General features: G+C 42.4%; 1 protein-coding gene across 5 annotated transcripts in view; it reads left to right on the top strand.

Annotated features, from left to right (window-relative positions):
• LOC118105747 (SH2 domain-containing adapter protein F) overlaps window positions 1-13,448 on the top strand; it is a 105,508-nt gene that overhangs the window by 75,629 nt on the left and 16,431 nt on the right. For 2 of the 5 annotated variants that reach the window (XM_035153558.2, XM_047339466.1), the window contains exon 4: window positions 9,048-9,194. The exons of 2 other annotated variants lie outside the window; for them this stretch is intronic. In XM_035153558.2, the coding sequence (XP_035009449.1) occupies window positions 9,048-9,194 (147 nt within the window). The remainder of the gene's footprint in view (window positions 1-9,047; window positions 9,195-13,448) is intronic. One more of the 5 variants, XM_035153567.2, reaches the window with a different exon arrangement.

Genomic DNA, 13,448 nt, shown 5'->3' with positions numbered 1-13,448 from the left:
AAAAGCATGATCATAGAAATAGGTCTTGAGTTGTTTCTTATAGCTATAAACAGAAGTAGCTCGTCTGGTGTGTGGTGGGAGTTTGTTTATGCCATTTATAAAACAAAAATTCTGTAAGCTCACAGATTCAGTCAGTGATTCATGTTGACTGATGTAAAACATCAAAATGTGATGCTACAAGTTCCAACTAGCCTGTGTTTGTAGATTTTAACATTACTATCCAAAACCATCAGAAAAGCCCTGTATGTTTCTAATTCAGGCTGAATTTCTGTTTAACTGACAACGTGAGCCATAAAGCCTGAAGCCATAAAGCAGAGAGAGACTGAGATGATGCTGAGGTGGACTCCACTGTAATATATAATATATTTAAATGTGTGTCAAGTCTCTTATGTGGCATTAAATGGTAGCAAGCTCATGAATCTCATTTGTGGGAGAAGAAAAAGAGGCACAAGAGAGTGTTCAGTTTATACCTGCAGGTGATGACGGTATGTTTTAATAGCAGCCGTTCTCTTTACTCTTTAAGAGAAAATCACCTCTAAATGTGTAAAATAATTTTTGGCTTGTTTAGAAGAACAGAATTAATGATGTGAGTGATGGAGTAGCTGCGATGTGTCAGCAGTTCTGATTTACAAAGAGCCCATTCGTGTTTGGACAAGCTCAATCAAACTATGACACGTGTCTGTATATTGATCCATCACCTCTCTAAGTTTTACTTGTGTTTTTTTCCCTTAAGTCCTGTTTCATGTTAACGTCTGTGTATTGTAGCCACTGAGGTCTTCACAGGAGTCAGGCTGCTCTGCCTCTGCCTGCCATTAGTTAAATAAGGGATGCTGCATTCTTAATCACTTTCCTTCTCGCCCTCATTATTTTCCTGTCAAGCCGCACTCGGAAGAGTTTGTCTAGGGTGCTATTTACTAACACATCCGTCTTACAACCTCCCCAATGAAGGCAGTGTCCCTCTTTTGATGATGATTAATTCAATTTCCATTGGATGGCAAAGTGTTGGCTGGGAATTCGGGAGCTAAGTCTTTAAGTTGTCTTTCAAAGAAGAAAGCGGCAGACCAAAAAGCCCTTTGATTAACAGCACGTCGTCCTCGCTCCTTGTTATGTTTAATTCAGGCAGGAATAATTCCGCTTTACTTTGGAGACAGAAAAGAAAGACGGATGAGAAAGACGTCTGTGGGAACAGCCTTGTCAACATAGGCTTGTTGGTTTTTTAGACCTGCCGTGGATCCAGACATCAACAGGCTTAGAGAAAGTTTCCCACCTTTTAAGGTTTTTATTCTGTGTGTCTGCACCTGATGCTCTGATCTTCCCTCCACTGTCAAGAAAGTACACACTGCTCCAGCATTTAAGTCCACTTGTGAGCCGTCTCTGACAATCCCATAATTCCCCACTTCATAAGTCATACCTGTGGTCTGTGTCTTTCAACTTGGAGAATACTATGTCAGACTTTGGCAGGTTACCCTGATCTTGTCCTGAGAAGTTCCATGTTAAACAAAATTTAGATGTCCATGTCGTCTTTGATTAATAAAGCAAGTTTTAGCTGCTATATAAATAATATGAAAGTAAATCAGACTGTCAGGTTGAAGGAGCCAATAATCCTGGAAAAACTGGCAAGAGCAGGCTACACTTTGAAAATAAACAACCGATACATCCCAGCCCCTCCCATCAGCCCTACGTAAAGCTCTCTGTGTGTTCCATTATACACTAGAGTTTTTAATCTGGTATCTTTGGCAACATTAGCCTGCTCTGCACCGGTAATGATGTATTTTATGTCTATGTTTATGCCTGAGCTGATGACAGGAGCAACCCTAGTGTCAGAGAGACTGAATACCTTACAGAGACTGGGAGCATGGCAGAAAAGCCTGTTGAGCAACCTAAATATTTTCTGATGCCCCAGATAAAAAACAAAACTTGACATTCAAAGGAAGGATTTCAGTCTAAAAAAGAAATTGATGTTCAACAAGAACACATTCATAGTGTAATTACTCATACTGCCAGAGGGGGAGTGGTCAGCACATGCTCAACATTAACAGAGGCTGCTTTGTATGGGGATTGTTCTACGACTCTTCTTATGTTCTTTATTTTCTTAGGCCTGTATTCTGTTTTGGATATTAAATAGTTCTTCGAGAGTTTGTTTGCCACTGGCATTTAGACGCTTGTACCACTCATTACTTAAGTTCTGGATGTTTTCATTTGTCACATCATCATCCATCTGTTCCTCGTTTTGATTTATGGTTAATAACACTTCTTGGTCGGCCCACATCGCTCACATGCGGTGTGAGACAGTTTTAATTATTTGCTCCACAGGCTTTACTTATACTTTATCCCACATTTCTCCGATGAACAACTAATTCATTGTGTTTATTCGTTTGATTTTTGATTGCTAAATCTAACAATACTGTTACTGATGATGATTTTCATGCAGACTAAGAGTTGGGTTACGTACAGTTTTTATGAAATTTAACACTGGTGTCATGAGGTCGTGGGCTTTACAATAAGAGCGTGAGACGTCTGGACATGTTTGCTCTTGTACCTTAGGGATCCAGGTCGGGCTTTGATTTCACGGTTGATTTAGAGTCTTATTTTATGTTTTACTTTGTTTAGTTGATTCTGTAACTAGATCTCCACAGCAGCAGAGCTGTTTCTATAGATACACTCTGCGTTGGAGCCCTCAGGAGAAGAAGTATATATTATTCTATGAAGTAAAAGCTCAAAGTGAATTTACATTTAAATCGGAAAGTTGAAACAAATGTACGTATATATTTATCTATTATATTAAGAGAAATTTGTCTGATGTCTTAGAGTCAGAGGAGGTTTAGCCATTTCCCGGTTTAGTAACTCCATTGTTAGCTCTCTGAAGAACTACGTTTCCTTTATTCTGTTCCTATAGTTTTTGAAGCACTTTATGGCTGTGTAATATCAATGACTAACGGGACTGTTCGCTGTTTGGTTTTTGGAGTCAAATCAAAACCTTCACAGTTTATATCCCAACAATTACGTAGGAAATGAATGTGTCTGCAAACTAAGTAGTAACAGATAATGAAAAAAGATGCACAACCTTATATTAAACCTTGGTGTGGGTATAAAGAGCAAAGGGGAATACATAAGTGCAAAGTGCTGCCTATGCCCTCCCTCCATGCTATAACACAATAATGCAATCTGCAGACTATTTGTCTTCATTACTGATAGTGGAAGGAGAGCAGACTAATGCTCCTGGCTACAGCCCTTTTTCCTCAGTTGTCCCTATCGCTGCCTGCACGCTCGCCTCTTTACAACACTTGGTCTGGTGTTATTATTCACTGTTGGGCTATCTCCTGACAGGTATGCAATGGAATGTAAATTCCCTGCCTTGTTAAGGTGCTGGGAGGCTGTGTATTTGCGGTTTGGTTAATCACTCATCCCGGCTGTTGCCCCCGCCACCCTTTCTAGAGCGAACACACACACATACACCTGCCATAGCTTCCTTCCTTCCTCCCTGAGTAGGTGATGGATGATCCTGAAGGTGAAGAGTGACAGACATTTTTGAATTTGACCACATTAAGAAAGTGTGCTCGCATGACCATCGGTTTAAGCCTGCACGCTTTGAGTTACGCATGTGGCACACTCACTCACACACCCAGACACAGACACGCCACCATGGGAAACTTGAACCTCGTCGCAGCAGGAGTGGGCTCGAGAGCCATTGTTACTTAATCTCCTTGCCCTCTGTTACCTCCTAGTAACTCCTTTCACTCTGCTCCTGGCCAGCGGGGAATGTGTGTTTAACGGTGGAGATAAGAGAAAGTGCCGTCTGAAGTTGCTCCCTCTGGTCTCGGGGAGCTTTATGGTTTTTTTAATGAATCTTCGCAGGCTTAACGACTCAGAAATCTGAGGCTCATGTGTAATGTCCCAAAATAAATAATTGATTCAGTTCCAGTCCTGCACTGGTTATTTGCGCCAGCTGTTTTGTTGGTGCCATGGTTCTGTCTCTCTCTTCACTTGGATGATCTTACCCCCGACGCTGTCTGTCACTCAGCAACTCTGGCTCATCCTCCTGTCCTCTGCTGCAACGCCCTGCTGATAACCTTCCTGACAGCCCTCTTTCTTGGGCCTCAAATGTGTCCTGCTGTCTTTCTCTGGGCGCCGCCACGGGTGTTATCTTCACTCACACACATTGGTCACACAACAGCACTGTAAACCTTCCTCACAAAGTATGGAAGCAGCGCATCATCAGCGGCCAGACGTCCCTCCTCCACCACTCCCTTCCCCCCTTTTATAAAAGAGTGAGGAAAAGGCCTCGCTGTCATCTCATCCCATTCCTGTGGCACTTTCATTTTTTTATACAAACACATGGTCTTTCATAACAGATTTGTGCTTTGAAAGAGAGCTGGACCGTATAATGTGACGGATACAGTATGAGGAGAATTATGAGGTGGCATTTTACTTCCCCCCTGAGCATTACACAGTTGTTATATGCAATGATTCCGGTGCCGATGGAACAAACGCGTCTTCAGAGGAGGCTGGTTGTTGTGTTCAGAGCTTTTCCTGCTCATAATGTGCAGCATAAACATCACAATCTTCCGGCTTGTATTGAATATGCATGCAATTAGCCAACCAAATTAAGCAGAACTAAATTAAATGGCGTTGGTGGAAACAAATGTAGGCGGTGATTTATGGTGCTGCAACTGTTTACAGTGATGTAGTGCCATTGGCTAATGAAAAGCCTGGGTAAACAAGCACCTGGCTTTAAAAATAGATGCGCTCCTAGAAGAACAAAGGGAAGGTAAACTCAGATTAAAAAAAACTGTGGGGTGGCTTTAGCTACTGTTCAAGTGCTGTCATATAATTAATCAGCTGTAGCATATGCAGCTCTCTGAATGCACATACTCAAATTGGCGGTAAATCAAGGTGACGTCATGCCAGAATCGTACTTATCCAAAGCTCACTGGACACGTGAGTGAAACATGAAGCTGGATCTTCCTCTTCCAAGTCCTAACAAGGCCATGTTTGTATAGTAAACCTGAGTGACGGGGTGCTTTGTCGATTTTAGAATCGTTAATAGCCTCTATTCCTATGTCTACAGCAGGCTTTGTGTACTAATATGGATTGAGGATTATGCAGATGAGAGATAGCATATAGATCCAAATGCAATCAGATTAGATGACAAAGATGCAGTAATCTTTGGACGTATTTACATGATCCTTTAGAGAAAGTCATTAGGGCTCGTTAAAATCTCTTTGTGTTCACTTTTCAAGAAAGTATAAAACAAACATTACTGCCATTTATCACAATAATCCAAATCAGGTCCTTCAGATTGTAAAGTGTGGTCATATATCTGGACAGTGTCTTTCTGCAGATCCCTTTTTTAAAAACTAGTGCAGTGTCAGTTTTAAAACTGCCTGTTAGAAATGGGCTGTTTACTTGGCCTGTGGTGATACTGGTTGCAGCTTTTTTCAGTGACCTGCAGTAATTGAGCAGCAGCCAGTAAAGACCTGCTGCACAGAACCCAGAAGCTGCACCACCACTGCTGCACAGCTGTTCACCCGTTTATTCAAAGTTCAGTGGAGCTTGACTCTGTACCCAGAACCTTGAACTGGAGAATCAGTTGTCATCACCGAACTAACATTGATGTCTCCCAGCCCCTGCTGCTACAGAGCGCTGGTCACATGTATCTAGAGTCCAAATCAAACCAAATTCAACACTGCACTTCCTTGGGCCCTAAACAATACACATGCCAAGTGTGAAGCTGATAAGAGGAATTTATAGACATTTGTTCCAGAAAAGATTCTGGAATCCACTAGCGGCAAGTAAGAATATCAAATTTACACGGTTTGATTTTCAATGTTACTGACCCAATCATGCTCCTTCAGAACAGGAAGTGTAAACACCTTCAAATTTTGACTTTTTGTCGCACTGTTCAGGCATGCTGCCCCGCACCCACAACTGCAAGGCGCTGATTTATATATTGATATTCAACATGTTGAATGTCAAAATCACACTAAATTCGACAGGGTACTTTCTATGGCCCTTTAAAATACACACACCAAGTGTGAAGCCGCTGGAAACAGACAGAGATTTCTGGAATTAGTAAAAAGATGAGCCGTTTTCTACCCAAATTTCACCTCCAGTTTCTAAAATATTCCACCTTTTGTTCACACGAACTACAATGTGATGCCCACAGAGCTGATGATCATTTGACATCTGCAGCAGGCCAGTAAAGCTGTTTACAGGGTTATTTATCAGTGTTTGTATGTTTCGCAGAGGGCAGTGTGATGGGGGCGGACGTATGAAAATCTCTGTGGCAGCATGATGAGCGTTCAGGGTCATCATGTAAATAAGCTCTAGTGTGTGTAGGCGACTCGTGTTTTCGCCACAGTCCATATGTCCAATTTGAGTTTACCACTGAGGATTGCTAGATAGTGTAAAGATGGGCTCAGCCATTACACGACATGGCATCCAGAGTCAATGATAATTCACAAGGGCCTTGGGACTGGCAGCATTTCTGAATACATTCTGAGAGTTTCAGTCACACACTTTTCTAAAAACAAAACATCTGGATCGGCTTACCTTAATTTCCACACTGCTAAATGTCATTTTTCAGCTGTGCAGCCGAGCGAGTGTGAGTGTCATCTTCTCGTCCTCGCTGCGAGGCTGCAGAGTGCAGGCAGCCTTCTGCTCCCCAAACAATTACACGCTAATCTGCAATGTGAAATGAGTATTAGGCTTTTAATCTCATAGGAAGAGAGGCCCCTACTTTACCCCAAAGTAGAGGAAGTTATATTATCTTCCAGAGTTTGTGACCTTCTGTCTCCATTCCCCACCGCTCCACCACAGCACACCTCACCCATCAGGAATAAATGGCGAGCTGCTCCTGCTTCCAGCCACCTTTCTCCAGATTACCCCCCTGACACTGCAGGCCCAGCTATTTAATTGCTTGTCAGACTGAATATTCTCCCGTTTTCCCCTTCATGTTGCTCGCAGATATTGCTTCTCATTAGCATGTCTTGTACCACCGCCGCGCTGCAATTCCTCGCAGGGGTGGAAGACAGACAAGTCCATAAAATGACGCTCGTCCTCCCACTGAAAAGCAGCCCGTGTACCAGCCAGTAAAAAGACTGCGTCACACTAATGGTTGTGAATACAGCTGCATTCTTTTCATCTTAGGCAGCTGAAGTGGAATTGTTTTCAATTCAATGTTAGATATTGAATTATTAGCAATCTTGAGCCCTTGACTAAGAGATACAATCTACAATTTTCCTATTATTCATCATACTGCAAAGATTAATGTTACTTTAATGAGAAAAACATGACCCAGGTTTTAGAGATAGAAATAGGACAGTGTATGCGTGAAAGGGAAATGAGTGAAGATGTGCAGTAAAAGGCCGGTTTGGAACCGAGGGCTCAATCTTCCATGTGGTCGCCCCAAAAGCATCTTTTAAAGAACACCTTCAACAAATTATTGTCATGTCCCACAGCTTTGAATTCACTATCTTCCAATCTGGTGCTGTTTTCCCCATTGAGTCAAATAAGGCCGTTGTCGCCCGTACATGACTGATGTGACTGATGTAACTATTTAGCTGTCACACTGATGATTTCAGAGCGTGTTGATGCACTGGAGCGTCAGCTGACACTGGAGGGTTGTCTTGCCAATTTTAACCCATAGTTTAATTTGAATTGTATATTTCACCATATGATCTGATTTAATTGATCTTCTGCCTTTTACTTCTTCTGATTTAATGTATATTTCTTTTTTTTTTCTTCTGGTTTTTGGATCTTGACTGATGTTCTTATAGGACTTACAGGAGGTTATGTGCATTATTTGTCTTCCCTTCTCCTTTAGGAAACATATACAGTAAGAAGTGTTACTGTTTTCTAGGTTTCCTGTTTTGCACTTTAAAGCATTGTCTTTCATATGCAGCAGTCTAATGAAATCACACTGAAATCAGTTCATCCTAAGATCTCCAGCCCCAAGGACAGTCACGTTTATTAATTCTTAATAGCAGTGTGCTGGAAGATCTGTGTTTGGGTATCGATGTAAAAACTATGTAAATAACAGTCACTGAATCACAATCTTAACCTTCAGATGAACATAAGCAGTGGCTGTCCAGTGCTGCTGATGACAATATATCTTTATTAGCTTTGACTTCTAACACAAGCTTTCACTTGGATGGTGGAAAAGCATTGTCTCTCTCCATTCAAAGTTATTAAGTATCCTCAGCTATTTAACAAGTGGCCCTTCCTCAGTGACAGATGCATTTGCAAGAGCGCCTAATTCACTCTGGTAATACCCTGGGTTGACATTATTTAAGGGGCAAAGCCTGGCAAGTGTCCATTATCAGGATGGATTGCTGCGAGGTTTGTTCCTGTGAAGGATATTGTCTACATTGTTGTTTATCTTAACAGAGGCCTAAGGTCTTCTTCTTTTTTCCAAGCTGCACACTGAGACAAGCGGCAGACAGACAAGCTGATGTTATGTATCCGTGACCGTCTGTAGCTGAGCTGAAGGCAGTTTTATATTTCTTAGTCTGTAGCTTTAAGGCACATGAGACTAAAGTGAGTTGGGCTGGATTTGAGCCTTGTATCTGAGGATACTTCATGTCGGGGCGATGGAGAGGGGAAGGCTTAAAAGGCCAAGCTTCTCAGGTGGGATTAGGGTCCAATAGAATTTTATTGAATTTGAATCCAGACTCATTATGGATGCAAAACCTTTCAGGTCACTTTTAACTTTCAAGCCTAAGTTCTTCAGTTTCCTTAACCAGCCTGGAACCAGCGATCTAAACCCTAACTTATCTTCCGTTTTCAGTCCTGTTGTATTCCTTCCTCCTCTAGTCTCCAGCTGCTGCTGATTCTTGGATCAGAACTTACTGTAAATCCGCTCTCTGTCCCGATGCTGGCATCTTCAGCTCTTATCTTACCTTTCCTCCTTTTTCTCTTTTTCCTCCCTCTGTTTGCTGTCATTGCTTCCCTTTCTTCACTCCCTCTGTGGTTGTCCATATATGCCTCCTGTCACTGTCCTGTCCTTCCCCCCATCTCTCCTCTGGTGACTTGGGCAACACTTGCAGTAGAGATTAAAGTGATCAAGGACCTACCATGGCCCCCTCCTGTCGGCCAACTCAACACCAGCCCTCCCCTGGTGGAGGAGCTGGAGTCTCCCTCCCAGACACCTCAGCCCTCGCCAGGACAGACGAGCTGTGACCAGCACCACCATGGTGGGTGTTGGTGTTCACATTGTCCAGTGTCTTTTCTTCCAGTTTACCACCCCCTCCCGGTCAGTCTTTCCATTGTCCATCCATCCATTTTCCCAATCATCCATCCGTTCATCCGTCAACATCTTCCAATGTTGCTGTCTGTCCGTGTTTCTGATTTCATTATCGAATAGTAAAGTACGTGTGTGTATGGGTTTTTATTCTTCATTCATAAGTGTGGTCTTTCAGTTTGAGAGCAGGATTTGTTGATTTCACGTTCAGATTTTGTAGTTGTCTCCCTCAAAAACATGCACTTGCTCTAAAATAGCCCCATTTTGTGCTTAAATTTGCTCTGCTTGTGCTCAAACTGTGAAATTGTCATGCCTTCATTGTGGATGTGTTAGCTTTACTTCTCTGAGAGTAGTAAAGCTAACTCACCCACAAGTGCACCTGGCGCTGTATTGGGGAATTTTGACAGAATTGTTGAACAAAAAAATCCATGCACACAGGAAAAAAAGTGTCCATCCATGAGCACACGTTTCGTGTTAATGAATGTGTTAAAGTGAAAACTTATATTTGTAGATTATTATTTATATAATGTTTGTGTAACCTTTGACTTAGATGACTGTTGTAACTTATTAAGACACATGACTCATGTCTGTTATTGCATGGAACCTTTTATAGTACCGCGCGAGTGCGAGGAGAAGAGCTGAAGCTGGAGTGCAGGAAATCTGTCCAATCAACAAAATATCTGAGTGCAAGCGCACAGTTTGAGCACGAGCAGAGCAAATCTAAGCACAAGCAATATTTGAGTTCAAGTGCAAGGTTTTGAGTAAAAGCATTACATCACATTAAGTCCTGCTCTCTAACTGAAAGAACATGCTTTTGAATAAAGAGAGGAAAAAACCAATGTGTGTGTGCTCCCACTAAATCAGTAGCTTTAACCATGAAAGGTTGCATATTCCTATGAAAGCATTCCTTTAAATGTGCTGGTCAGTAATGACTGACTTAAAGAGTCGACATCTTTTAGAGGCACTGTATTATGTGAATTTAGGTATTCACTCAGTAATGGCTGTACTTTTCCATCTGGATTACATGTGGCAGAAAATCTCTGTCTTGTGCAGGTTTTAGGGCTGAAGGCTCATTAGTTTTAATTGTGCTCAACTGCCTTCTGCATGCGTAATTGCCATTTGCTGTGACCCCCATTTCCTCTTGTCAACATACTCATAACCGTCCCAGATGTCCCTCTGGTTTGCTGTTTTCCACAAGTGGCTTACATGAACAGATAAACCCAACTCATTTGAGGCACTGATTTGAGTCTCCTCACCTCAGGTTCAGCCATATTTACCATCTTATCAACCACAATGGACTTTGGTGATTCATCTATTTTCAACCAGTGGTGCCTTTTTGTTGACTTTTGAAGCCCTTCCACACACTCACACTCTGACTGCTGTAATTACCCAGGGAAAAGAGGGACGTGCAGCAGAACTAATGCCAGGAATGGGATTTCCCCTGACAGAGTGGGACGACTTAGATCCAGGCTGTGTAAGAGGACACCTCTCTGTGCTGCAGGCGAGGACAGGGCAAGGAGTTGATTTATGTCCATAAATCCATGGGAAGGGTTCTGGTTCCCTCTGTGATGTGAGCGGGTTTAAGATTGGCGTCCAGCTGTAAAGTGATCCTCTCTCAGTCTGAGCCAGTACGGCCCTGCTCTACATCTATGGGGTCAGAGGTCACTACGGCAGACGCAGGGGGGCCGAGTAGCCTCCATGACCCCTGTGAATACAGTTACTATGCCCTCTGTTGACCTCAGTGTACAGGCAGACCCTTAGTCACACACACCGGACATCACTCATCCATTATACACAGGATTGCTTACACGCTCACAACTGGCTCAGCCGTTAAGAGCTAAGCTGTATTGTGTTTATTCAAGGCTGTTGTGTTTTACTCTAATAAAGACCAGGATTAAAAAAATAAAAATGATATCCATCTCAGTTCAGGGAAATCTGTCTTATTTTTTTCCATTATCAAAATTTTAATGAGGCTTGACAGGGCTTATATTACATCTACATATAAATGGAGGCCACTTTTGTGGGAGTATAATGAAAGGCTTTTTCCCTTTGTTTTTGACAGGAATTAATTATTCACACTTTTAGGCATTTCTTTTACCTTCCCCTTCCTCTAATCAACAGTAAGAAGAAGAAATGAAAAGATATCCAGATTTAATTTAGAAAAAGAACCGCTAACTGACACTTGGGTGGGTCATCGCTGCAGAAAACCTAATTAGAATGTAATTTGGGGGATTTATACAATAGAAGCAATTATATCCCTAGATGGGGAAATCATAAGGGATCAAACTTCAGAGCTCTAAAAATCAATTATTTAAATCTATCTAACAAATCATTCTTTTTGTTCCCAATACACAACATAAAAGAAAAGGGTTTATTTAAAGGTAGCAGTTCAGAGGGTTGCTGAGCGCTTGTTCCAGTGTGTAGTGCATTCTAATGAGATGCAAATCTGCTAATCATTTCACACGTTCGAGCTGGAAAACTTAATTTTCCCCTCACAATATAGCAGCTGACGGCTCGCCTCGCCCCTCAGACTAGTCATCGTTTTTGATAGAACCATTAGTCAATGAGAATTAATTATCCAGCTTAATTAGAGGAATTTGTGCAGGAATGTGTGCGGAGGTGACAGGTTGTTCAGAAGCCTCAGTGGTGAAGGTAACTTTATTTTCTGTGGCTCCATTGTGGCCCTGCAGTGAAAACAAGCCTGTTGAGAGTGAGGAGAGTGACGCACTGGATATGTTTACTAGTCAGTTTATTGTGCTTTTTTTTTTTTTCTGAGTTTTTATGGCATTATCACCTTGCCCAAGGAGGTTATATTTTCTGAAGGGACTCCCGTGAAACCTGGTGGAAGGATGCGGTACTTAAATTTTTGTGTGGATGCAGATCAGAGCGTGCATCCAGGACTTTTTCAATATTTTCACAGTTTTCTTATAGAATAATTCATTGATCTTGATGCAGATATCTCTGAGTGTGTGAAGTTTGGTGCAGCTTGATTGAATGTAAGGGAACTGCTGGGCCTTGGTGTAGGTATGATCTCTACTGATTACCATTCTAGTTGGTATTACATCATGTTGTGTTGGTCGCAGTGTCATCACTGAAAAGTCATTTTGACCTCTGTGTTTATCTGTGTCCTGGCCAATCAGCTCCCTCCTTTCACACACTGCCCCTCCCCCTCCTCTATTTTTTATATACAAGAAGATGTGCGTCAGAAGGAGAAGCCATAAGTCACCGTGTGACTGACATTTCAATCTGATACACAGATTCCATTTGCTGAACTTAACATGCAACAATACCGATGACACACACACACACACACACACACACACACACACACAGATGCCGCTACACACACTTCTTTGTGTGTGAATGTGTGAAGGCATGTGTGTGTTGTCTGTGACATACCCGCACACTCCTGCCTCTCTTAAGCCGCCTCTCAGGGCTTTTGTTCTCCCTCGGCCCAATCCTCTCGTCAATCTCCCGTCGGCCATGTCTGTCGGACTGTGCGCTCCAGAGAATGAAAGGAGAATGGGTTTGGTCCGCTCCCATTGATATTCAGCCTTAAAACATAATTCTGCAACCGTCTGAAGCTGGCGAGATGGCCGGCAATCGAAGCTGACATGGTATACCCCTCACACTTCAAAATAAAACTATAGCTTTTGTTTAGTTTGGAGGCTCTCACTCTCTTCAAGGTAATACTCTTCTTGTAGAGCTATGCACTCTGCCTCTGGAAAAGTCTCCTCTCTGACAGGAAAGGTTGACGGGGTGAGCTCCGCCGAGAATAGCCACTCAACCCGTTCTAAGTGGAGGAGGAAAAAAGGTTTAATCAAGGTCAAATAAAGCACTGATTGTCTTGAATTCGTGGAAAGGAAGGCATTAGAGTGCGTTCGCTGGGAGAGAGGTCGAAACGTGAGGAGCTGAGGGAGCTTTAGATAGACTGAGAGATAGTGTGTGGTGAAGGCAAGATAGCAAATTCTAGCCGTGGATGTTAACAATACTTGGTAACTGAAAAAATACATGTTCAAAGTGTAAATTTATATTTGCAGGCAGGTAACGTCGAACTATTTAGTTGCAAGAAGCGACACAATCAGTGACAGACGGAGATAACAGGTCAAACCTGCCACTGCTCTATCTCTCTTCCATTTGGTGCAGACATTCCACCAGTCCTCTCATCCCTCTATCTTTCTCTGTCCTTGACGTGTAAACACACAGA

Source organism: Hippoglossus stenolepis, chromosome 1 (genome assembly GCF_022539355.2).
Source record: "Hippoglossus stenolepis isolate QCI-W04-F060 chromosome 1, HSTE1.2, whole genome shotgun sequence".
NCBI classification, from domain to species: domain Eukaryota; kingdom Metazoa; phylum Chordata; class Actinopteri; order Pleuronectiformes; family Pleuronectidae; genus Hippoglossus; species Hippoglossus stenolepis.
The sequence above is the reverse complement of the archived record's forward strand: the minus strand, read 5'-3'. Positions and strand labels throughout refer to the sequence as shown.